General features: G+C 37.6%; 1 protein-coding gene across 1 annotated transcript in view; it reads left to right on the top strand.

The window, feature by feature from the left end:
• LOC107711157 (protein sidekick-2-like) overlaps positions 1-15,239 on the top strand; it is a 155,615-nt gene extending 140,376 nt beyond the window's left edge. Inside the window, exons 29-38 of the mRNA XM_016516095.1 lie at positions 518-700; positions 807-960; positions 2,745-2,882; positions 4,525-4,707; positions 4,818-4,943; positions 5,034-5,198; positions 5,288-5,428; positions 8,111-8,255; positions 11,605-11,752; positions 14,871-15,239. Of these exons, the coding sequence (XP_016371581.1) occupies positions 518-700; positions 807-960; positions 2,745-2,882; positions 4,525-4,707; positions 4,818-4,943; positions 5,034-5,198; positions 5,288-5,428; positions 8,111-8,255; positions 11,605-11,752; positions 14,871-15,239 (1,752 nt within the window). The remainder of the gene's footprint in view (positions 1-517; positions 701-806; positions 961-2,744; positions 2,883-4,524; positions 4,708-4,817; positions 4,944-5,033; positions 5,199-5,287; positions 5,429-8,110; positions 8,256-11,604; positions 11,753-14,870) is intronic.
• Positions 15,240-26,634: the final 11,395 nt, after the last annotated feature.

The following is a 26,634-nucleotide window of genomic DNA, read 5'->3' as shown; positions in this document are numbered from 1 at the left end:
CCAGCAAAGGACCAGCTTAAACCAGCATCCCAGCGTCAAAACATACCTAACCAGCATATGCTGGTTTTTTCAACAGGGGAGTTGAACACTGCACTGCCATAATGATACTGATCCACTGCCATGGACGTGGATCAATATCATATTCTATGTAAAGGATCTAAATTAACGTTTTATGTAAATTACACTGATACTAATAATGTGTTTTGTTAGTCTTTCTGTCTTCTGAATTCAGTCATACAGGTACTGATTGCATGAGTCAAAGCGACAGACATCATAACAAAGTTATTGTTCTCGGTGTGAACAGGCCAAGAAAGCCTCATTCTTCTATTCTATTCTATTAAAATTGAATAATGACTAGGTGACTAAGTGGTACTTAGTCTGATAGACTGATTTAATCAGACACGGTCAGGCTTGGTTTGAAAAGTTTGAGGACTGCTGCTCTAAAATATTAAACTTGATAGCCCATCAGATTTACATCTTTTGAAATTATTAATTTGTGTGATTTGTGTCTTTCTAGATTTATTATTGGGAGTTTCAGCTGCAGAATGAGACTGAGCGACTCCGCACTCTCTTTCTGCCGGAGCTGAGCGTGAAGCTGAAGAACTTGACTGGCTACACCAACTACATGATCAGCGTGGCTGCTTTCAACGCGGCAGGCGACGGCCCGCGCTCGCTGCCCACCAGAACTCCTGAAACATTGGTGTCTCATATTTTAAAGCAGTCAATGCAATTTGGGAAAGAAATCAATCGTATCTGTATGTGTGTGAAAATATTCAGATATAGGCCTAATCCCCTTCGTAATTGAGACTGAGCGACTCCGCACTCTCTTTCTGCCGGAGCTGAGCGTGAAGCTGAAGAACTTGACTGGCTACACCAACTACATGATCAGCGTGGCTGCTTTCAACGCGGCAGGCGACGGCCCGCGCTCGCTGCCCACCAGAGGGCGCACTCAGCAAGCAGGTGATCCGCTGGACACAAGTCCATGCAAAATACATCAATCAACAAGCACGGAAGTGACCTTCATGCTAAACCCGCTTAGTCTGAAATGCTTTGGGAGAATTTTCTACATCTTTGATCCCACTGTTTTCCCAAAGCTCCCTGCTGAAAAGGGTATTCATTTTCAATTGGACGGATCACATCATACTGATTGCATGAGGGCTGTTGTGTTAGACTGTGAAGGAGATGGGTTGTCTCTGAGTATTGGGGGTAGTGTGAAGGAACGGAAGCTTGTGACAGTTCGTTTAGGATGGGGAGCTGGGAACTGGGTTGGAGAAAATGGGCCACATATTGAGGAAGTGCTTTTTGGCAGGTCAGCATAAGGAGAACTGTGTTCCAAGTGATTGAGAAAAGTTAATTCAGCCTTTTCCGCTCCCTTAAAGACTGTGACAGTATAGTGAGGAAGGAACAATGAGAACAGTACAAGCGAGACTGAATCTTGGCTCAGCTTACACTAAGACACTGGGAGATGAGCCAATACGAGCCCCCGTGCCAATCTTCCGGAGGGCAAACAAACTCCTTACATTACTGCAACATTAACCTGACCTCTAACAGAAGAAGAGTGCTTAAATATACATGTGCTGAGAAGTTATTTTTTATTTATTTTATTTTATTCTGCGTCTAGCTGTATCCACCTGCCAATAGTGGCTGAATTGCTAAAAAAATATAAATAATGTAGGAAAAACATTCTTAACAGAACAGTATCTAGATAATATAGCATTTTACAACACTGTTCAAAAGTTGAATGTCTTTTTTTTTTAAGGAAATCAATACTTATATTTAGAACTGATGCATTAAATTGATCAAAAATGACAGTAATAGTGAAAAGTGTATGATTGTTTTTACAGAAATCACAAGCTGCAATGTTTTCAACATTGATGATAATGAGAAATGTTCCTTGAGCAGCAGATCTGCATATTAGATATAATTTCTGAAGGATCATGTGACTCTGAAGACTGGAGTAATGATGCTGAAAATTCAGCTCTGCATCACAGGAATAAATTACATTTAGCATACACTTAAATGGAAAACTATTGTTTTAAACTGTAATAATATTTAACAATATTTCTGTTTTTACTGTAGTTTGATCAAATAAATGCAGCTTTGCTAAGCAGAAGAGACTGGTTTAAAACATTGCAAAATCTTGCTCCCAAACTTTTAAACAGTAGTGTGTATGATAAAGAAAATACTTTTTTTCTTTAAATATTTATGACACGCTGCTCTGGACCATACATCATATATAGGCTAATCTCAATTTCTGTGTGAAACTGCAACTGTTTAAAAAAAAAATGTGTATACCTATTATTGTTTCCTTCCACATATTTTAATATTTCTATGTTAATGCAAAATGTGTTTGTGAAGGAAAAAAAACCCTGAGACACTCTAGATAAAATATTGATACCTTTATTGCCTGAGATAAATGTGATTGTAAGCTTTTTTTCTGTAGTAAAACCTGTCAAAGGACACACAACAGATTTAGATTTTTGTAGACTCACATCACTTACTTCAGCACGATTCATATTATTGATCTTACAATTTGATTTATACCATGTATTATGTTGCAGTTCCTAATAAAGTTACCGGCCAACTGCGAGTAACTGTTTTATTTACTCACCAAGGTCAATTTTTACTCCCATTTGGCAACTGTTCATTTTGAGCCCTGGCTAGCTCTATTGAAATCAGTCAATCAAAATGCACTTTCGTGAAATCGTGTTCAGGGTTTAATGAGATCTTCTTTTACTCCACAGCTCCAAGCGCTCCTAGTTTTATCCACTTTAGTGAACTCACCACCACCTCGGTCAACATGTCCTGGGGTGAGCCCAAGCAGCCCAACGGCATCGTGGAAGGGTACCGTGTGGTCTATGAGCCCTGCACGCCTGTGGATGGTGAGAAACTACACCACACTAAAAGCTTTGGCTGAGCAAATTATTGAGATAACTTTTAGTCAGCAGCTGATTTACACCCTTTTAGGCCCGTCATGCTTTTTTAAACTTACAAATGTCTGAAATTTGCTCTCCAAATGTGTTCAAGATGAGGCTTCTTTTGGCATTTAATGAATGGCATTCCTCTGTGGCGTTCCCTCCCTTTGCCCTGTTATTGAGCAAGGCATGGTTAAAAAATTGCCAAGTGTGGTGCATTGGCCAAATTCCACTGTAATTGGGATCAGAGGAGGAATTACTGTGGTCCCATAATGGCTCCAGAGTGGTCAAGGCTTTGGGGGGAAACAGATGTGCTAGGCTGCTGTTTACCAATGGCCGTATCTCAGAATCTGGAGGATACGCCTCAAAGGCAAAGGCCCAGCTTTCTGTGCCGTGCCGTACTGAGCCGTACCGAGCCGAGTCGTACCACGCAGTGGAAAAGCGCCATTAGTTTAACCCCTAGAGCATGACCTCGTGCAATGTTCACACGTATGGGAATTTGCCTGTAAAACCCTAAAAGCAATACCTGTGCGTGTAAAGCAACAAAATAATAGATTGTAAATGTAATTTCAGCTTAGGTTTTAGTTTTTGCCTTTGCTTTTGCACAAATTAAAGGATAGGATAAAATGCATTGTTATAGGCCATGGTCAGAAATATATATAATGTGAACGAGAACACATACAACAATGCTTTAAACTGTATGCTATACTGTTGACATACGATCTTATCGTGTTGTATGTATTTCAAATCTGATAATGGGCCGAAAACCAAATTGCTCAAATTACGTCTGGCACATTCAGCACACTAAAAACGGAAGGTCAAGTCACGTGCATTGCATTGTGGGATACAGAACCCTACCTAGTATGCTTTGTTGCATACTGGACATTTTAGATCAATGTAGATCAATTAGATATTCTATGCATACAGGGAATTGGCATACTAGTGCATAAATTGGCATAGATAGACCAATTACAAGTCAGTATGCAAACAGCTGTAAGAAAGAAGACCAATAGTAATTCAAAATGCAAATATTAACATTGTTATGACTATCAGACATGTTGAATACAGAACTTTCTATCAGTGTAAGCCAATGGAAGATCCTTAATTAAAACCTTAATTTCAGATAATACAAAAATATAACCAGAATTTTAATGCCGTTCTATTAAAATACACTTTCTTTTAAAGTTTTGGGGTCAGTACAAATTTTTTTCATCTTTTTGAAAGAAGCCTTTTATGTGCAACAGGGTTTTGAATACCACATTTGCAGTTCATTTGAATATATAAAATAATAATAATAATAGTAATAATAATAATAAAAAATAATACAACTGTAATGTTGTGAAATATTATTACAGTTTGAAATAATTGATTTCTATTGTAATATATTTTAAAATGTAATTTATTCCTGATCAATTTAATGCATCCTTGATGAAGAAAAGTATAAACTGCTTTTGAAAAAACTTACTGACCTCAAACTTTTGAACAGGAGTGTGTGTTAATATAACTCAATAATATCAATACAGTGCAGTGTAATAATGAGTGTTTGTATGTGTCATTATTAGTGTTTTACTCTAGCATGGTATCTAGAGTTTGAGTGTTTCCTCTACAGACTCCTCTCCTCACAATTCAGGTGTCAGTAAGGTTGTCACTGTGGATGTGAAGGGCAGCGCCCCCTTGTGGATGAAAATCAAGGATCTGGCCGATGGCGTGACCTACAACTTCCGCATCCGTGCTAAAACCCTTACCTATGGCCCAGAGATCGAAGCCAACATCACCACTGGCCCTGGAGAAGGTCTTGTTGCCCTGCATTTTGCTCCATATTTGCTATTTTGTAATAAATCTAAAGCTGAAGTGTATCATTTCTGCACCACTAGCATCTTATTTCCATTATTTGTGACACAGGTGCTCCAGGGCCTCCGGGGGAGCCGTTTATCTCTCGTTATGGCTCGGCCCTGACTCTCCACTGGTCCAGCGGTGACCCTGGCCGTGCTCCCGTCACACGCTATGTTATCGAAGCAAGACCATCTGGTAAGTGAAAAAGAAAACAGCAGAAGTTGTTCAGAAACGCAACATTTAAGGTCGTTACAAAAGGAATAATGGCATTCTAACCATCAACAGATGAAGGACTGTGGGATATTCTAATCAAAGACATCCCTAAAGAGGTGACATCCTACACTCTTAACCTGGATACCCTCAGAGAAGGGGTCACCTATGATTTCCGTGTAATTGCGGTGAATGACTATGGCTACGGTTCTCCAAGTGCTCCTTCTCCTTCAATATCAGGTCAGTAAACTTGCACGGCAGAAACATCCTAAATGGTCTTGTGTTATGTTGTGCAAACCCATTTTTCTGCTTCTTTTCCCTTTTACCAGCCCAAAAGGTCTCCCCCTTTTATGAGGAATGGTGGTTTCTGGTGGTTATTGCTCTCGTGGGCCTCATTTTCATCCTTCTGCTCATCTTCATCCTCATCATACGGGGGCAGAGCAGAAAATACACCAAGAAAACAGACTCAGGTGGGTTGATAAGCCAAAAACACTGAAAACAGATCCATAATATCTCTCAATTACCCTGATTGCCCTGTCATTCTCTGCTGACTCACGTGACTAAATTGAAATGGACTCAAATTTAGCTCCATTTTTCCCATCACTGATGGGTATTGCCATGGTGCTCTGGGAAAAAGTGATTTTCCACTCGAGAGAGGCTCAAAGAATCAATAGTAGCGTCTGTTTGCGTCAATTGGTTGTGGTCATTACTATCAACATGATTGCTGACTCATTTTGCTGTCTCACAGGGAGGCAGTCTGCTGCCTTACGCAAAATTACATCACTTATCATTTCATGTCTTGTCTCAGTTTAAGAAAGGAGATAATCAAGTCTTTTCTCACTATTCTTTAGTAGTTTCACACAAAACTCTATGGTTTTTGCCATTTAAATGGACCACAAACCCTTAAGGCCACAACACACCAAACCAACATAAAAGAACTAGCGGTGATGAAAGCAGACTGTGTTGTCGCGTCACATTGTGTGCATCTGGGCCAGAAAGTTGAGTTTGATCACAGGATAAAGACTACGGCCAACCAACGCATACATGCAGCACCTGTGTCAATAACTCTCCATACCAGCAGGTGGCAGTAGTGTGTATTAATCATTCAGAGAGGTAAACCAAAAACTAGGACTGCATACATGCAAACTTCAATTTCTAGATGGCCATGTCATTATGAAAATGTAGCCCTCTGTTTGAGACCTCTTGACTTTGTCATTTGCTTGCTTTCATTACTTTTATTTTTCTTCTCGCACACTGGTTTGCTAAATTGAACAGCCAATCAGATTGATCTATGTCACTGACACCTAGTGCCAATGGTGTGGAACACACTGCAAAAACTGAGTTGACAGGCTCTAAACGATGGACCAACATTGGCTGACGACCGACCATTGGCTTGGTGTGTCACAGCCTTTAATAAAAGCCAGCCTTTGACTCAACCTTTTGCTTCCAGTTGGATTGGTTAAAAATACATTTATTGCAAAAAGTTGCATAGAGCCAACCAATCAAATAGAGCTTGCCAGATCGAGAAAGTGCTTTTTTATTGGGGATGGGCGATAAAACGATAACGATAATCGTGCTTAGAATTTTCCTCGATAAAACGATAACAAGAGTTCGATAAATGTTCGATATAATGTTTATGTGCCAAAAGCAGAACGAAACAGTGCTACTCATTTAAGCCACGCCACATGGACCGGTTATCCACTCGGCTCAAAGTTCAAAACGAGCGCGAGTCTCGGTACAAGAGTACTAAACAGCGCTGTGAGATCCAGTGTGAAGTGCCTGAATTCAGCCAAGAACACAAATATAACTCGGTGATTTAAACTAGTTTAAAGCCAGATGAAACGGGTGCTGACAATAACACTGTGTGCAACAATACTATATTTTGTATCTATTGTAAGCTTTTCGAACTACAAATCACCATCATTGACCATGGATTTATTGTAGTAACAACTGCACGGTGGTATTGTGGCAAAAATGTGGGATATTCATATCGAATTTTATCATATTATTAATGCAGACATGTATTAAATGTATTAAAGGAGTAATGGAATATAATTACAGTATTTTTGTGTACTTTAGCAACTAAGAAATTAATTTTTATATTAAGATATTTATTTTGTTTAGGAAAAATAACTAAAAGTGTGAAGAATTCAGTGTGTCGTCATGTTCTGACCATAAATAGTAGTTTAAAACCACACTTAATGGTCTGGTTTCTACAGCTTTTACTGAGGAGCAAAAATCCGCCATTAAACTTGAAATAAATAAAAATTTTAAACTTATCTTGATAATTATCAGTATCGACTTAAAAGACCAAATTTATCCTGATCATTTTTTTGGCCATATCACCCAGCCCTACTTTCTAGTTGTTGTGTCCAATATGGACTGTGGGCTCCATGCATGTTGCAACTTTCTACTTAGAGGTCTGGGGAGGTCAGGTTGCAGGCTGATCTGTGTGTGTGTGTGTGTGTGTGTGTGTGTGTGTGTGTGTGTGTGTGTGTGTGGGAGGGATTCTCACATGGCTGCTTCTGAGCTTGGTCAGCGTTTAGTGCTGTGCCAGGGCCAGGGTCAGTAAACGGTTTTGGATGTGCAAGTAGCACAAGGCAAGTGTTTGTGTAGGACACAAAGGGCTTCTCTCAAGATACACCCCACCCGCCTGACCCTGTTCGGTCCTGATCTATTGGTGCCGGTTTGTTTTACTGAACTCCAGTGAGGCCAGAAGTTCTGCAAGGTGGGAGATCACACTGTCCATTTAGGCGTCGAGATCACTGCTCTCCTCACCTCTCTGGAATCACACTTCAGTTCGACTCTTTGAGATCAGAGGTCTTTTGACTTTAGAAGATGCGTGCTGAATGACCTAGTGAGATTTGACTTGCTTCGCTGACATGGTCATGTACACAACGAGGGCAAACCCAGAGCCGTACAACTAGAAATTAATGGTTCAAGATCTGGGCTAGTAGGCCTAGTAAGAGATGAATTTGCATGAAAATACCACAAAGTTAGATTAGATGCACAACATATTTTGATGTCAACAGCAAAGTGAAGTACATTTTTGTGTACTTAGATAAGCATCTATTCATTTGGATTAATATATAATTGGTTGAATGGATGGATAGATATATCCTCATAGGTTGTCCTCTGATCTCTGTCTGTAGGTGCCCACTCGAATTGCACATCTCTGCCCCTCTCCCATGGAGAGATGGTACGGCTGGATGAAGGACGCTTCCCTGCCCTGGAGCTCAACAACCGTCGACTCTCGGTCAAAAATTCCTTCTATCGTAAGAACGGAATCTACACTCGGTTAGTATGTGTACATGAATCACAATTTCCACTCATTAGAAACATATACAGTGGTATCACTTCACAGAGAGCGTACAACAGACTCGATCAGTATCTAGTGGAATAGTTGGCTCTGCTAATATAATGTTTTTTTCTGGAATTTTCTTTGAGGTAAACACTGTCAGTATGCTGTTTGGGACAGTGTTTGCACAATGGGTTTAATTCCCAAATGGCTGCAAACAAAGAGCTAGAGAGGAATGTATTTTGTCCACACATAGAGCTTTGGCTCGGCTGTTGATTTAAATTCTACTTCAGCCATCCCTTAAATGGATTGAGTTGGCATGGATTTTAATGACAGTCGCTCTTTTCAAATCTCCAACTGCAATCTGTCAGCTGAAAGAACACACCAGACTGTGAACGTTGGACCACTCAGACCCCCCTCCTTTGTGTCTTATTGACATTCAAAGTGCATTCTGTGGAAATTGACCATTTATGTAAGCTGCTTCTACAAAGCATCTTTCTTCACATTCTCTTGAGCTTAGATCAGACCATATTTATAATAGACATACCGTGTCCCCAGTAGATCAAGGACTAAGAGAACGATCTTCAAGAACCCAACCCAAAATGTCTTTTGTTGCTGCTAGCACATTTAGTCAAACGCCTTTGAAGTTATTATTTTCTTGTGATATCTACAATAAAGTGATTGATATGTAGGTTTTGTCAGTATATTGTCTGATATGGATCATAACATTTTATCCGAACATGTTTTCATGATTTTGGACCAATGACATTTCTTGGTGGGTGGATCTACCCAGTGTGATGCTGCAAAAATTAAATGACCAACCAGTTATTGCACTGGAAAAGGCTTGAGTGACTACTTTTGCTATGGTTACCACATTGAACAAGCGTGACCAGGTGACTATCTTGCATATTGTCATTAACCTTAGTGAGCCATTCTTTGAAAACTCTCATTTTCCAATGTAATATGTCAAATTAAAACAGTTTAATGCATGTGTCTCATCCTTTGAAGGAGTTCAGGTCTTAATTGGTGAGGTCAGACCTCCCCCAAACCCCACTGTAGTTTACACCATGCTCCAGGACTTCTACAGACACTTTTTTGGATTTGGACATATTTGCATGAACAGAGTGCAATAATAGTCTATGGCATTCTCATTATTCTAATGAACTGAAGGAACTTACAGGCAACTTAACTTGATTGGATGAAGGGATGGGTCTGCTTCGAGCTTCCTCTGGTGGTAATTGGAGAAGCCGCTTTGGGCCCATTATACTGGAATGTGCTGGGGGGTTTGTGCTGGTTCTCTGCCCAGATGCAGAGGCCCAGGACAGAGATCAAAGAGCCTGGGCAGTAAAGGACTTCCACTTTGGATGCAGTCCTGCTAATGAGCTCCCATCAAGATGGAGCCACAAGAGATATCTTTGATGGAGGTAGGAAAGGAAAGGGTTTGGTATGGGACGGAAGATATAGAGGCGAGAGATGAGGCTGGATAAGAAGAATGGAAGACCTCAGTGCTCGTGAATAATTGAAGCTCCTCTTTGGCTGCTGAGGGCTGTTGGGGGCTGTTTGACGTGGTTCCGCCTCTCTGCTTCAACCTTCCTCAAACCTCAGCCTCCTCTGAATTTTAAACAGATACAATGTCATAACCCTCCCCTCCCCCTGGTTCTCTTGCTTTATTCCCAGGGGCATGATTTTTGTTGGGACAACCCCTCCACCACCAAGGATTTCCATTAGTATACAGCTCGCGCATGGTCCTCTTGTTCATTTTGAGGTTGAACAAAGCATCCTGCGTTTCGCCCTTGAGTCCGTTGGCCATGTTTTTTATGAACTCTCTTGCATATTAGATATGCCTTTACTCATTAGCTCCCCGCATGGTTCTTTAAAGCCTCTTCCCCGTGTGTGTTATTTCAGCTTGATTTATAAGCCAACTGAAGTAAAGTACTGAAGCAGGGCAGCTTAGCAGCCTCAGTTCAAAAGCTAATGTCTCCAGTGACCTTGACTTTGAGCATATCAGACCTCATTATGGCAAATCAAGAAAACCCATCCTGCCATACGGCGATCCTTCTGCCTTCCTTTTTAACAAACAAGTGAACTGGTTCAAAGAAGTACAGTCCAACCCCCTGTAGCCCTGTAGTTTCTCCTGGACTGCGCAGAATGAGTGTATTCATCCAATCAAAATCAGCTTTGAGAATTGATCCATGAGGATGCTGCATCATTTGGTCTTTATGAGTTCCTTGTGATGTTTTTTAAACCCCTACACAGTCTAGTCCACACTAAACGGATTTTTTTTGTATCCTGTCTGTATCAAAGAAAAGCACCATGCAAAATGAAAGAGGTCCATTTGATTTGTGTGTTAAATTTCAAGTCTTTTGAAAACATGCAGTTATTTTGTGTGAAGAACAGGACGAAATTACTTGACTTTGGAGTGTTGCAACCGGTATTGATGGTATTAACTATGATATATATAAAATAAGTATTGATATCATGTTAGTACTACACGTATGATAATATTGTAAATAACCCAGCAGCAGTATATGTGGTGGTATTTCACCATGGATTTTCACGCTGGTTGCCATCCCTCATAAAATCGAGCGAAGAAGAAGAAGGCGACAACTCAATTTGTTGCTACCACTGCCACACAAAATCATGTTGGAGGAGATGAAAAGGGATGATTCAGCAAAAAACTAATTTGGCTGTATCATATGTGACCCTGGACCACAAAACCAGTCATAAGTAGCACAGGTATATTTGTAGCAATAGCCAAAAATACATTGTATGGGTCAAAATGATCGATTTTTCTTTTGTGCCAAAAATCATTAGGATATTAAGTAAAGTTCATGTTCCATGAAGATATTTTGTAAATTTCCTACCGTAAATATACCAAAAATGTATTATCATTAGTAATATGCATTACTAAGGACTTCATTTGGACAACTTTAAAGGCGATTTTCTCAATATTTATATTTTTTTTTTTTTCAGATTCCAGATTTTCAAATAGTTGTATCTCGTCCAAATATTGTCCTATCCTAATAAACCATACATCAATGGAAATCTTATTTATTCAGCTTTCAGATGAAAATTACCCTTATGACTGGTTTTGTGGTCTAGGGTCACATATGTATATATTTTTAATTTTATTGATATTTTGGTAAGTGTGTTATTGTAAGTATCTTTTTGGCCACACTAATCGCGTCATGAAAATCTGATATCTTGACAGCCCTAATTTGATGTAAAAAAATCCATTTTGGGTGAACTAACTCTTTAACATCAGAGATTATATTGTTACTAATCACAAAACGGCATATGTTGATTATGAGTGAATAGTAAAGTTTTCTCTGTGTGTTCTTCTTCTAGATCTCCACCACGACCCAGTCCAGGCAGCCTGCACTATTCTGATGAAGATGTCAGCATCAAATACAATGACTTGGTCCCAGCCGAGAGCAGCAGCCTGACCGAGAAGCCTTCAGAAGTGTCTGACTCACAGGTGATTCACCCCAACAAGGTCAATGATTTTCTTAAAATAGTTTTTCTGATGTTATCTGGAATCTAAATTGGCCCTGTTTACTTTTGTAAACTGTTATTATTATGAACGTATTGGCCATGATTCATCAGTGCATGTTATTGCAAATAATAATCTTTAATGAAAACCTAATAACTTCTTCTGCCTCTGAAACGGCTTTCTGCTTTTGGCTGACAGCAGAAATCCCTCATACTCATCAGCCCCTCCCCCCAACCGCCTGACTAAATTTTGGTATAAAATTCCCACTATTCCAAATTCAGTCAATCGCTAAAGGATACAATCAGATCCTGCCTTACATCTGTCTCAATGAATATCCCATTTCACTCGTAAATGCACAGGGTTTGCACATGTTTGCTTTTGTCAGTAGGCTTGTGGATGTTATTTAACATTTTAAATGAAGTGTTTAACATACAAAACACTAAAGACCACTCCCCACAGGAAAGAAAACCCACCAAAGAGCTCTTTTAACATCTGAATTGTTTCTCTTAGACAGTAATGAGATTAAATGGAGAGCAAATGGAGATGTTTGCTTAAGTCTTCTGCCTCTCATGCTTCTCCTGAGAAAAAGACACTAGTAATCTTACCTGACTCCCCCTGAGACCATTCCTGTTACTGTAAACAGTTGTCTCAGTTGTCTAAATTTTAAAGGAATTAAAAAAAAATATTTGAGACAAAGTTGAAACATAGAAGCTGAGAACTCCATTAAGTCTCTTGAAATGCTATGGAAATCAGAAAATGTTCCTATGGGCCTCCAAAATGCCATTTCTTTTACATTGAACTATTTCTGCAAATACATGAAATGAATGATGATAAGAATGACCTTTCTTTTGCAAACCAATGCAGTTCATCTCATTCCAGGCCAGTGGTCTCATTTCTATGCATTGCTCCAGGAAATTGTTTAAATGAATTCTCATGACTGAAATGTCCCTGTCATAACAAATAGTGTAACTTTTTATGCAACAGGAAGTATGATGTAGGATACTAGAATCTCTCTCGTGAATTTTCTTCATGTTTGCAGTATCTGTCTCCATAACTATGAAACTAGAGCTTAAAGTGTCATGGGAATTTGTGAATCTTTTGGCCCAAGCTGTGAGAAAGTAGGGGGCACTCCTCTTGTTTGAGCATTTGTCTCTCCTCCCACAATCCCACTGGGAGATTTTTGCCTGTTTGTCAGGTACCGATACTGTCATAACATTACTCCGTCAAAGAAACCCTCCCACCATGCCACACTTTAGCATAATGTCACAGTAAACAAGCGATATGACTCTTAATTTAGACCTTCTCTGACACAAGACAGCTGGTGTACAAATACAATCCATGCAGAGGGTTTTTCAGAATCATTTGTCATCATTAAACATCCTGATTTTTGTTTTGTCATCTATGAGGCTCTGTAAATAACATTTTTGCCCTTTCAGGAGACACTTATGTTTTCATTTCAAGATAATTGCTCCTCTGAGTTTCGGGTGAGGCTGTAGTTTGTGTTAGTAGTCTAGAAGCTTATAGGAATCTGTAGAGTATAGTCTGAACCCTCGCTCATATCCTTCTAATTAAAACAGTAGTTCTTCCGTAAATGATATTTAATGATTCTTTTCTCACCTAATGTCATTCCAAACCTGTATGCTCTTATTTTTTGTGGATCTTATGAGGAGAATGTTTGAAAAGTCTTCATGCAGCTCTTTTCCATAAATAACAACAGTCCATAGTGAGCATCAAGCTCCAAAAAGAATGAAAAACAATCTCAAAAAGTCTATAAAAAATATATAAATATAATATAAAATATAAAACTATATACTTATACATACATATACAGCATACAACTTTTTAATGAGGGTAAGTAACGGTTTTGAGGTAAATTATTCTATCTAAAAGGAATATGAAATAATATGTCATTTTTAGGGCTGTCAAAAAAAAAATCGAATTTCGAATAATTCGTCGAATGTAAAATAAAAATCCACATTCGAATGCAAAAACGTTGCACGAGATGCGATGACGATGTAAGTGTCATTGCATTTTAACAGTTGAACCCACTAGATGCGGCGCTGCTACGTTGTTCATTCAAAATATTGCGGGAAAAAAGAACATCAATGCGGAGATGATGTTGTTTACGTCAAAACCGAAACCAAACCGTTCACACAGAACGCATATTCATCACATTTTCTAGAGGGACGTCTATCACCGTTGTGCGAGACGCACAAGAGAGCCGCATGTTTAGAAAGCCATGTAAAATGAATGTAAGTTCAACTTTTTAAAAACATGTCTCAAGACTTTATGGCAGTTTTCCCCCATCCTACTGCATCTCAAATTTTTAAATGAAGAAAGTACTCTTTGTGATTGGTTTTCGGGTCCTTTGTATTAAACTATACATACAAGCATGATTCTGTTTTGTTTCTAATTGTTTAAGCAACTTAAGTACACAATTCGAATTTAGTTTTTCAGCCATTTTGACAGCCCTAGTCATTTTGTCCATCTTCATATAGCTTTTTAGAGATTTTTTTTTTTCATGATTATAGTAGTTTTTCTTTGTAATACCATTCAAATGTTGGTAAGATTTTTGAATTTTTTTTTCAAAAGAAATCTCTTATTCTCACCAAGGCTATATTTATTTGATAAAAAAATACAGTAAAACCTGAAAGTATTGAAAATATATTGCAAATAAAAAAAAGTTTTCTTTGTGAATATATTTTTTAAAATGTAATTTATTTCTGTGCTATTAAAAGCTGTATTTTCAGCATCATTACTCCAGTCTTCAGTGTCACATGATCCTTCAGAAATCATTCTAACATGTTGTTTCGCTGCTCAAGAAACATTTCTTCTTGTTATCAATGATGAAAAATTGCTACTTAAAATTTTTGTGGAAACTTTTTTGTGAATAGAAAGTTTAAAAAAAAAATTTTTCAGAATATAAAAGTCTTTACTGTCACTTTTGATCAGTTTAATGCTTCCTTGCTGAATAAAATAATGAAAAAAAAATTATTTTAGCAGAGGTTTTTATCCAAGTGGAAAAGTGCTACAATGCACATTTCCAAAATAGGCTGGAGAAATACAAGCTACTGCAGAAAGTGAAGGTGTAACAGATACTTTCTTCATTTTTTAATTACAGTGCAGCGATAGCGAATACGAATTGGATCCAAGCCGGCAGAAGACCCACTCCTTCGTCAACCACTACATCAGTGACCCCACCTACTATAATTCCTGGCGCCGGCAGCAGAAGGGTGTCTCTCGGCCTCCAGCGTACGGCTACGCCCAGCCCGACACGGTGGCGGAACAAGAGTCCCGACCCCACCCGCCCCCGCTGCCACCGTTACCACCTCTGCTGCCCGGAACAAGAGTCCCGACCCCCCCCGCCCCCACTGCCACCGTTACCACCTCTGCTACCCCACAGCAATCCATCCCCGCAGCCCCAGGGCCAGGGCACCCTGTTCAGGCCCAAGGGCAGCCGGACTCCCACCCCGTCACTGCTGACCTCTGACAACCACAGCCAGCACACCCTGTACAGGCCCCCTAGCAGCCTGGGCACCTCCGCCCAGGTCCCAGCCACGGGATTCTCCTCATTTGTTTGATACAAGACTCTCATTCCAATGACAACACGCCTGGGAGGGACTCCTGCAGTATTATTGGTCTGTAATTACTTTTTCTTTTTTTCCCGCTGCACCTTGTTGGACATCAAGAGCTGCTTTTGGATTTCATTTTGCCAGGTGTGCAGGTGTACTGTGGGTTTTTATGTGCGTGCAAGAGCATCGAAACGCAAACAATCATTCTGAAGGGAATCGTTTGTTGATTGTACATTTTAAAATACATTAGCTTCATCCTTCACTGAAAAAGACATTTTGTGTCCAAAATGTTTTTAAAAAACGACAAATATGACGTGACCGCATATACAGTGGAGTCCAAAGGTTTTTGAGACCATCTGGAGTTTTCTGTTTTCTTTGTAATTTTTCAAGTTTCATTTAAGTTTTAGTATGTTGAAATATTTAAGATAAAAGAAAAGACAAGGCCAACGGTCTCATACTGTTGGACCCCACTGTAAATGTTTCTCCTCATTTGTTTGATACAAGACTCTCATTCCAATGACAACACGCCTGGGAGGGACTCCTGCAGTATTATTGGTCTGTAATTACTTTTTCTTTTTTTCCCGCTGCACCTTGTTGGACATCAAGAGCTGCTTTTGGATTTCATTTTGCCAGGTGTGCAGGTGTACTGTGGGTTTTTATGTGCGTGCAAGAGCATCGAAACGCAAACAATCATTCTGAAGGGAATCGTTTGTTGATTGTACATTTTAAAATACATTAGCTTCATCCTTCACTGAAAAAGACATTTTGTGTCCAAAATGTTTTAAAAAAACGACAAATATGACGTGACCGCATATACAGTGGAGTCCAAAGGTTTTTGAGAAACATCTGGAGTTTTCTGTTTTCTTTGTAATTTTTCAAGTTTCATTTAAGTTTTAGTATGTTGAAATATTTAAGATAAAAGAAAAGACAAGGCCAACGGTCTCATACTGTTGGACCCCACTGTAAATGTTTAAACAAACTGCATTTCACATAATGCTGCAGATTTCCAAAGCTCATCTCTTTCATTCTGTTCATGTGATATTGCTCTGATGTCATTCACGCAGAAATCAATGACAGAATGTTTCTAGAAAGCAAAAATATTGCAAAACTGTGATTTTAGTAGCGTCAGTCTATTTAAACGGAAAAAGAGAGAGAATTTTCAACTCCTTAGAAAACAGACTTTCTCACACTTGAAATATGTAACCATAACCCGGGTTATATGTCTCACATTTTACATTATTCATAATGTACGTGTTAATAATTAATCATATTATTCATAAACTGGCATTTCATACAGCACATTCCTAAATCCTGGGTTAATGTCACTATCAGTGTCACTGATTGGACAAACGCAGCACACAACCTGTTTACATAATGGCTTTAGCATTGCGCATCCTCATATATTGCAGACTGCACTATCAAGTTTTTCTGAATGGACTTTGCAGACTATGAAGGTAAGAATAAAGCAATCCCTTCAATCCAATTCACTTGTTTTCTGTCACCATTAGACATTTTCCGCTGAAACGACTCTTATATAGCTCACAGTGTTTCCGTGACAGTCAAAAGCATTTGAATATGAGACATGCGATCAGGTTTTAGTTGCTAACATTCTAATGCAGCAACTTTACATGGTTGACACCGTAATGCAGAAAATTAGGGTTTCATAATCACAAGTAAAAATCGTTGCTGCTAACTCTGCTTCAAAATTACAACGTACCTTTACGTGGGTTTAAAAGGGGTGTTCAGAATATGATACCCAGGGTGACGCGCAGTGTAAAAAGCCATTTTGAGGAGGAAAAAGTATGGAATTTCTGTAGGATTCATGCAGGACAGTTTTTATTTCTTTTTTGCTTACTATTTGCTTATGTCCAGCCAAGGAGAGGCTGCAAAGGATAAGGCCTGTGTCATTATTTTCATCCTATTTTGATACATTTGGAATGGAAATTTGACTCATTATGTGACTAAATGCATTTTTTTTCTACATGATTTATCGTCAGTATTGGGTCAATGTTTTTGTACAGTTTGTTGAGGATCGCCACCCATTAGTTGGTGCTACCATCATCAAACTTCAGTTTTCAAACCCATGGACAAAAAAGAAAGGGTTATGTCACTTTTCATGGAAAATACCCTATTCCCAAGATATAATCAAACAATGCAAAATATATTGATGTATTAATCATGCATTTGCATTAAGCAAAGTGTAACAAATGTGAATTTGTGCCAATATCAGTCTCTGAGAGAGTTTTTCTGCTTCTTAAACCAACTGAACACTGAGAAGCAGAAAGGGAAACGTAATTTTATAGCGATATGGAATTTCAATACAAGGCCACTTGCATTTATGTTAGCAAATGATGTCTCATCTATAATGTCCTCGAGGATATAATAATGCGTTTGGAAAAAGAAAATAATGAGTATCTTAAAGGTATATTTTACCCCAAAATTGTGTCATTTACTCACCCTCAAGTTGTTCCAATCCTGCATGAGTTTCTTTCTTCTGTTGAACACAAACAAAAATATTTTGAAGAATTTTGGTAACCAAACAGTTGACGGTAGCCATTGACTTCCATAGTATTTTTCCATACTATGGAAGTCAGTAGCTACCGTCAACTTTGTTTACCAACATTCTTCAAAATATCACCTTTTGGGTTCAACACACACACACACACACACACAAAATGAGTAAATGATGACAGAATTTGCAGTTTTGGGTGAACTATCCCTTTAATAATACTCACGCGATTAAGAATGATCACTCAAAATGTCTGTGCACATGCAAATGTGTACGCAGCAGTGTAAAGATACTGTGTGGGTCAATATCTTCCATAGGTAGTGCACATGAAATCTTCATCATTAGCATACGAGCTTCACACTGTGTCTGTTGATTTTGTACAGATGAGTCAAAAACATCATCGAGTCAGTCTCACGTTCGGGAACCGTTGCTCAGAGACTGATAAAAATGTCTGCTCTTTCAAATGACATTGTATGTATTTCTCTGAATATATTGTAGAATGTGTTTTTACAGTTCACATTTTGACATAGTGTACACATACAGTATGCTTCCGTGTATGTCAGCAGATATGCTTAATTTATTTATAATCGATTGGTTTTATACTCTAACTTAAGAAGAACAGCAGCAGTCTTATGTGGAAACTATTTTAAAGGACTTGAAAACTACGCTGATCATGATTCACAATATCTCCTGTCTTGTTCTCTGTGAGGTGACTATCACTGTACAAAACTTGCTGAATTATATTGGACCAAGGCATGGTTCATATCTAAAATAAATTACTCTATTTTTCAGTGTTTTTGTTGATGTCTTGCTTTGGCTTTTGAAGGTTCAGAATTTTTATTTATTTTTTTGTCATTTTCTTGAGGGAAAATGTACAGTAACATTCTATTTACCAAAGGCTTGTGGTCGGTAAAATGTTAAATATTTTTGAAAGTCTCTTATGCTTATTCAAAGCTGAATTTATTTGATAGAAAATACAGTAAAAACAATAATAGTGTCAAATACTATTACAATTTAAAATAACTGCTTTGTATTTGACTATATTTTCAAATTGAATGTATTTTTGTGATGTAAAGCTGAATTTTCAGCATAATACTCCAGGCTTCAGTGTCACGTGATCCTTCAGAAATCATTATAATATGCTTTGCTGCTCAAGAAACATTTCTTATCATTCTCAATATTTAAAACAGTTGTGTTGCTAAATAGTTTTGTCGAAACCGCTCTCCTCCACATCACGAGTAGACACGCCCCTTATTGCTGATTGGCTACAAGTTTGTTTTGCGATTCGGCCCGAATCAGTTTTCTAAAGTGTTTTTGAAAAATCACATACCCTGCCTTTAATATTTTCAGGATTCTTAGATGAACAGAAAGTTTAAAGGAAATGCATTTATTTAAAATAGAAATATTTTGTAACAATGTAATAGTCATTACTGTTACAAGGAATATAGTATATATAGGATATAAGAAATATATTTTTTAAAAACACAATAATGTAATTTTACTGTGAAATACTGTAGAAATTGTTTTGTAGAAGTAAAACGTATTAAATATAACCACATTAGATTACATAAATTGCTTATTTTTAATTTTTATGTATATATTAATATTTTACTTATTTTATTTATATAAATATATAACTTTTTTGAATATTTATTATCAGTAATGTACATTATGGGGTTTTGTGTTCTATTTGCATAATTTAGTTGATGTTTACTACATTATTTTAGTGTCTTGTGTTTGTGTGGCAACACTGTGCCCGGTCTAAACATGTTTTTTTAACCATAGTTCATGGAAAGTCCAGGTTTTCAGCATATATAATATAATATAATATAACAGACACACACAGCAGCCAGTTTTACAGTAAATTTTGGCTATTATAGTGCTAGTCAATAACTAGGGTATATATTTTAGTCTCATTTAATGCATGACTCTACTTGTTTTGACATTGAAAAGAAAAGAAAGAAAAAAATCGTTTCAGCAGCTCTTGCCTCATTCCTCTGCAGCTACAGTGGAGATAGATTTGGGCCAGATGAGAATGGGTAAGTAAGCACTGAATCATTCAACATCCGAAGAAACTGAGCTTAGATGTGGGAGAGTTCGCCTGGAGATAATCTCTTTATTCCAGGCCGGAAAGCATCGATCTGGACATCAGGGGGTAAGAGCAGAGATGTCACAAGAGAGATGAGAAATAATAACCCAGTAAGGAGGAGAGGCCAAGCTTATAGTGTGGCCTACGCAGACAAAACCCATCAATAATCATACCTACAAACATTACAAGTATGCTTTATCAGTATATGAAAATAAATCAACACATATATAATGTTAAGGACAGTAACTGCATGATGCAAGATGCAAGATTGTGACTATCAGACTTTCTCAATGTACTGTCTGTCACATTGTTTATCCAATTCTGACCATGAAAGACTTCTAGTAATGTTCTGTTCCATTCATGTCATTTAACATGTGAATGGCTGCATCTTTTACTATGTAACTGCCACTGATGGTTCAGGTTGAAAAACAAAAACAAAAACAGTGATATATGACCATACTGTTTGCCTGATGAGAGCAGATAGTGATCTCACTATTCAAACATGCCTTTCTTCTGTACACACAGTGCCAAAGGCCTTGAACTGCAAGAGGATACTCCTCTTTAGGCGCATGTATGAGGTGCAAATTACACATAGTGGCCTTTTGCAAATTGATTTATGTGAATATACAAACAACAGTTAAACCCTGCGGGCACCGACTAGACCTTCAATGGCACAATGACTAACAATTGTTCCCCGCAAGATCCTTATCAAGTTAACTGCATTTCAAAGAGACATCCAAAGACAAAGGCAGGGCTATCGGGAGGGCAGGCACAGTAACACCCTTTTTGCACGCAATACGGACTGTTTAAGGATTAATTGTTAAAAAATCAATTCAGCAGCACAGAACTTAATCTGAACAGGATGTTCATCTTTAATAGCTTTCCTAAAGCTCAGAGCGATCTGAAACCATTTACAAAATAAAAGCAATGTTCCAGTTTAATTATGGGGTAAATCGGATGTAAACATGTCTAGGTCACATTATATTCAAAAGAAAAAAGTAATACTGTAAATATATAAAACATTGTATAATTATATATATATATATATATATGTGTGTGTGTGTGAAATATTGCCGGAGTAGTAATTGGCGCACAACATGTGCACTATACCATTCTTTTGTTGTGAATTGAATGTAGGTTTATAAACGGAACTGAGAGAAACCACTGAGAGGTCTGTCACAAAGGGAAGATCCAGTGCAGTGGGAGTGGGAATGGCAATGGTGCCCATGGCAATATATAAAAATAAAATATAAGATGAATGTAATGAGCTTGCATGTTCTGACCTACATTGTAAAACCAATGTCTTAATCAAGGGAGTTAAAAGGTTAAATGACTGTTTAAAACATTATAAGCAAAAGGATATGTGTACATTTACATACACAGACTATATAATACGAGGTATTTGAGAGACATAAACTCAGAATTATGAGATATAAACTGGCATACTCGCAGTTCTGAGAAAAAAAAAATCAGAATTGTGAGATATAAAAACTCAGAATTCAGTCATCTTGCAATTCTGACTTCTTTCTCAGAATTCTGAGTTTGCATCTCATAATTCAGTTTTTTCTCCACTGTATATATAAAAAAAAATAATTGTGACTTTTTATCTCACAATTGTGGGTTTATATCTTGCGATTTTGAGTCTGTATTTTGCAATTTTAAGAAAATTTGTGAGAGAAAAAGCCAGAATTGTGAGATATAAACTCAGAACTGCAAGAAAATTGTATTGTGAGTTAAAACTTTACCTTTTTTTAAAAATTATTTTTAATCCTGTGGTGAAAACATAACATGTTATGTTTCCATAACATAGTGTATTAATATACATCAGTTTTGTATTATTTGATTCTGTTAATTGTGACTTTTTATCTCACAATTGTGGGTTTATATCTTGCGATTTTGAGTCTGTATTTTGCAATTTTAAGAAAATTTGTGAGAGAAAAAGCCAGAATTGTGAGATATAAACTCAGAACTGCAAGAAAATTGTATTGTGAGTTAAAACTTTACCTTTTTTTTTTATTATTTTTAATCCTGTGGCGAAAACATAACATGTTATGTTTCCATAACATAGTGTATTAATATACATCAGTTTTGTATTATTTGATTCTGTCCGGAGAATACTGTTTATGATTATGAGCTTTCCATAATGAGTCACTGGCTGTAACTTATTTGACCATGTGTTTGAAGACTAATGGAAATCTGGTGATATAACCTAACACTTAAAATAATAAAAATGGAACATATTACAATAGGACTACAATAGAAGCAATATTAAATGCAGATATTAAGTTGCTCTAAAAAAACTTATGTGCACACTTATAATATTATTAACTTGTAATATTAATATGATACTTTGTTTGATACTTTATGTATTAAAAATAAACATAAAAATAGCACAAAGCCACACACCCACAATTGTTATAAAACTATAAATATTTTATTCAAAATTAAGACTACAGTATTTGGATTCTTTCTGTTTGTTAAATGTTAGTGGATCATGTTGATATTTATTTTCATATACAGAGTGCATATAAATCCACTGGAATCACTTTGAAATCAGAAGCTAGTTAAAAGTCAGTTTTGAAAGAAAAAAAAAACTAGCATCGTTTGATTAAAGATGTCACTTTGACCATTTTATATTTTGTTCTTATGTAATGAAATTCATGAATCACAGATTGAAATCATTCATAAAACATCTTATGCCGTTGAAGGAGATCTCATATTCATTTTTCACATTAGTATCAACAGCTGTAATAGTTATAGTTTGTCGATGGTAACTGTTGTTACTGTGGTAAGTTATTGTAAAGGCCTAATCACCATATGAATTCATGGTTGACTTTGGGGATGGCATATGGAGCAACACTCAAGTGCGTCTAAAGGTCTGTGTTTACACACGTGTGTCCACACATGCGCATGTGTACCAGTTGATAAATGTGTTTGTTTAGTTAGAGAAGTTCAGCACCTGCTGGTCATCCTGGTACCCAGGTTAATGTGTTTCCCATTTTCTCATACATCACTCCCCTCTCAGTAAACAGACCGCCAGGAACAGATGTACAAGTTTATGTACACATTGCCCGCATATGTTTTCTTTCTGTTAGTTTGCTTGACATGACTTCCGCTAATTTGTTGAGAAAATCTGTTCCTTAAACTTTTGGGAGAACAGTATCTCAATTTTACCTGTATTTATATCAGAATTAGCAGAAGTGTGTGTGTTTGCCTCTGGAAGTCAGTGCTGTTAGCACTTTTAGTGTTTTAGCTTTCTCATTTGCACTTGAATAGTGTGCCATGAACCTCATTACTGTACTGTTCAACAGCTGCCCTGGGCTTTTTTCAAAGTGTCTTAATTATGAGATCTTTTGTCAGCCTCAATGGGTTTGAATGCATGTACATTGCTAGTTTGTTCCATGACTTTTATTTTTTATAAAAAAACTAATGAAATAGATTAAATTTAGGATTTTCTAGTACATAACACCCTATTTTTTTATAGATTGATTTCGTGGAGGGTGATTTGGACTATGAAATCTGTTTCTGTTTGTTTTCTAATGGGAAAATAAGATCATATGGTGTTAAAAGGATGGTATTAGTTTCCCAGTAAAAGAGCATGATATACAGTAAAAAGAAGACCACGGTATGTTTTTACAGTGGTATTTATCTCTGTGCTGTGTGTGAGCATGTCCTCGACCTTGACAGTTCTGCATGTCTGTGTGTGGCTGAATGTGTGTCCAGCCTTTTCATGTTCCAGGAAATTCCACATAAACTGTATTTTCCCCCAGAACAGGGCAGCTATGTCAAGTGGCGGAGGCTGAAAAATATGGCGTTATTTTAATGACAAATGTCGAGAGCGCATTATTGTAGAGCGAAAGCACATTAATATAATGCTCGAGCGAATCTCTCCGCTCGCACGCGGATTTCCTTTGCTCTTGCACAAAACCGGACGCGCGCGCTCAGATGCACGCTGCTCTCGCCCAGAGAGTGTGTGCGCACTTAAAACGTGTCTCTCCTCTCACTCAAACTGTCCTATATAACAATAAATGTTCTGATAGAATCACTGTTTGGACATTTATTGGGAGTTTTTCTTTGTTTTCAGTTCTCATTTTAGTTAGATTTTTTTTCATGAAAACGGAATGAGATTAGGTGGAAATAACATGCTTGATGAAACCAATTGCAGATGGAGATATCACATGAGATTTATTTGACATGATACAGTGGGCAGGGTAAAGCTATGTGAATTCAACCTCATCCAAATCCACAATCACTCTTTCTGATCCACTGCCAATCACTGACCATATTAAACTTTATGTAACCTCTCCAAACAAACCCTGAAACATCAGAATCTTGCACTGTTTAATTAGTGGCATTTGATAGGGGAAGCATCAGAATCGATGAGCTTTGTAAAAATCGACGTGTTTCAGAAAGGCGGGGCATAGAGGAGAAACAATAATGTACAGTATGTGGAAAATAATGTGTTTTTTTAACCTTAAACCGCATAAACACATTTCATTACACCAAATACACAAAATAATGTTATTTTTAGCAGCATCAGATGACCCCTTTAATAACATATTGGCTGTTTATTAGTACTTATAAAGCACACATTTTGCATGACCATATTCTAATCCTACCCAATACCTAAACTTAACAACTACCTTACTAACTATTAATAAGCAGCAAATTGGGAGTTTATTAAGGCAAAAGTCGTAGTTAATGGTTTGCTAATAGCAAGAATTGGACCTTAAAATAACATGTGACCATTTTTTCCCACAAAAAACAGACATAATTTAGATATAAATGGTAATTTCCTTCCCTGATTTTAGCTTTCTGATTTGAACAGTCTGTTCGAAGGAGCGTTTTTACTATAATAGCCACAGAGATGAACTAATCATGAAAAGTGCTGATTATTGCATTATATTTAGAATTACTCAAGTTGCAGCACAGCACTACAGCCAAACAGTCATGTGTACAGAGCACACTATGCAGACCTGAAGAAAATTGCACCAAAATACTCAATTTAAACTTCTCTATATTGTGCCTAAACACATGGATTATGACTGAAATCATTTTTACTATTCGTATCCTTTACATTTGGTTTCTTTCCCGCTTATATGCCGTGTAATGGCTTCATTCATTCAGTTGTATTCGCATTTGCCGCACTCGGCGCTCCTGTGAAAGTGATGTAGAGTGTGATGAAATAAAGAGAGGAGTGTCTAGACGAAATCTGAACACAAGTGGTCACAGGAGATGCATTTAAAATGCATGTTAAGACCAGCTGTAAACGCTAATGCGTCTCGGCTGACCACTTGTGATCAGATCACTGAAAATGCATCTTAATACCAGGTAGAAACTACTTAGCAACTGTTTTGTGTTAATCTTTTGTACCACAATTTTTGTCTTTTATATGTCAAATCTATTCAATATCAGAATATCTGATGGTAGGGGAAGGTGCATTGTGTGGGTTACTAGGTAGTTGTAGAGGCATTTCTTTGTTGTTATTAGAGCCCAACCGATATATCGTTTTGCCGATTTTATCGGCCGATATCAGCCTGTCGCCGATAGATCTGTCGCCGATATATATTTATTTTTTTTACAGAACATTTAACGCTGATATAAGCTTTTTAAATGGTGTAAGTACTTAGTTTGTCAAGCAGAGCGCGCTTCATTGTTTGCTTGCGATGCAGAAAACGCAGACGGAATCGCGGAAATATTGGATTGGATTGGCAGTAGCTTGCTTGCCCTACACAGTTACCTTGTTTATTTTCTTAATTCAAGTTATTTATTTTGTTTTAAAGTTATTTATAATAAGTGAAGTGAAGTTTACTGTTTAGTGATACTCTATTCTATATACAGTACCAGTCAAAAGTTTGGACACACGAATGGGAAGTGTGTCCAAACTTTTGACTGGTACTGTACTATAATATAGCTACACATAAAGAATATCGGCCGATATATCGATATCGGAATTTTTTACTCCCTATTATCGGCATTGGCATCGGCCTCCAAAAAACCCATATCGGTCGGGCTCTAGTTGTTATAAAATAAAAAGTTCCCTGGAAGTAATAATATGGCATTGTTTGAATATCTGAGTGTGGCTTTGTCACTCATTCTCTTTTCTTTTTTCCATGATGCATCAACATATAAGCAAAAAAACTCCAGATCACCTCTCTGAGTGTCGAGGCGGCATCTCAGCTATTTAAAATGATGCCTTTAATTTGTGTTTGTGGCTTCATATACTGTATGCAGTGGCGGCTCGTCGGGGGAGACAGGGGAGGCACAGCTTCCCCAAAAGTTAGAGGTGAAAATTCACAATTCATTTCAGTTCATGTCTCATGTCACAGCTGTAATACCATAACATGTTACTGAAGTTGGAAAGCGCCGCTTTTCTATCGCGAATGTGCCGAATCTGCTGATGTAATTACAACCGCTAAGTGTTAGAGAAGGGGAGGGGGAGGCCGGGGGAGAGCTGAGCTCTCGTGCCTCCGTTGGTAAAAAAAAATTAGCCAATCAACATCGAGTGTTCACTCTCAGCGCTGAGGAGTGTTGAGAAAAGAACCCTCACAGAGGAGGCTAGCCTCCCTTCTGGTATATCAACCAATCATCATAGAGACGTAAATTACGTGCTATTAGTTTGAACGTCTCCCGCTGCGCTGATAATGTACCAAGTACTTATGATGAGTAGCGATATTGAATATTTGATCGCCAACATATTTACCAAGCTGTCATT

The sequence above is a fragment of the Sinocyclocheilus rhinocerous genome, unplaced genomic scaffold (genome assembly GCF_001515625.1).
Source record: "Sinocyclocheilus rhinocerous isolate Xijiao unplaced genomic scaffold, SAMN03320098_v1.1 scaffold115, whole genome shotgun sequence".
Classification (NCBI taxonomy): Eukaryota; Metazoa; Chordata; class Actinopteri; order Cypriniformes; family Cyprinidae; genus Sinocyclocheilus; species Sinocyclocheilus rhinocerous.
The sequence above is the reverse complement of the archived record's forward strand: the minus strand, read 5'-3'. Positions and strand labels throughout refer to the sequence as shown.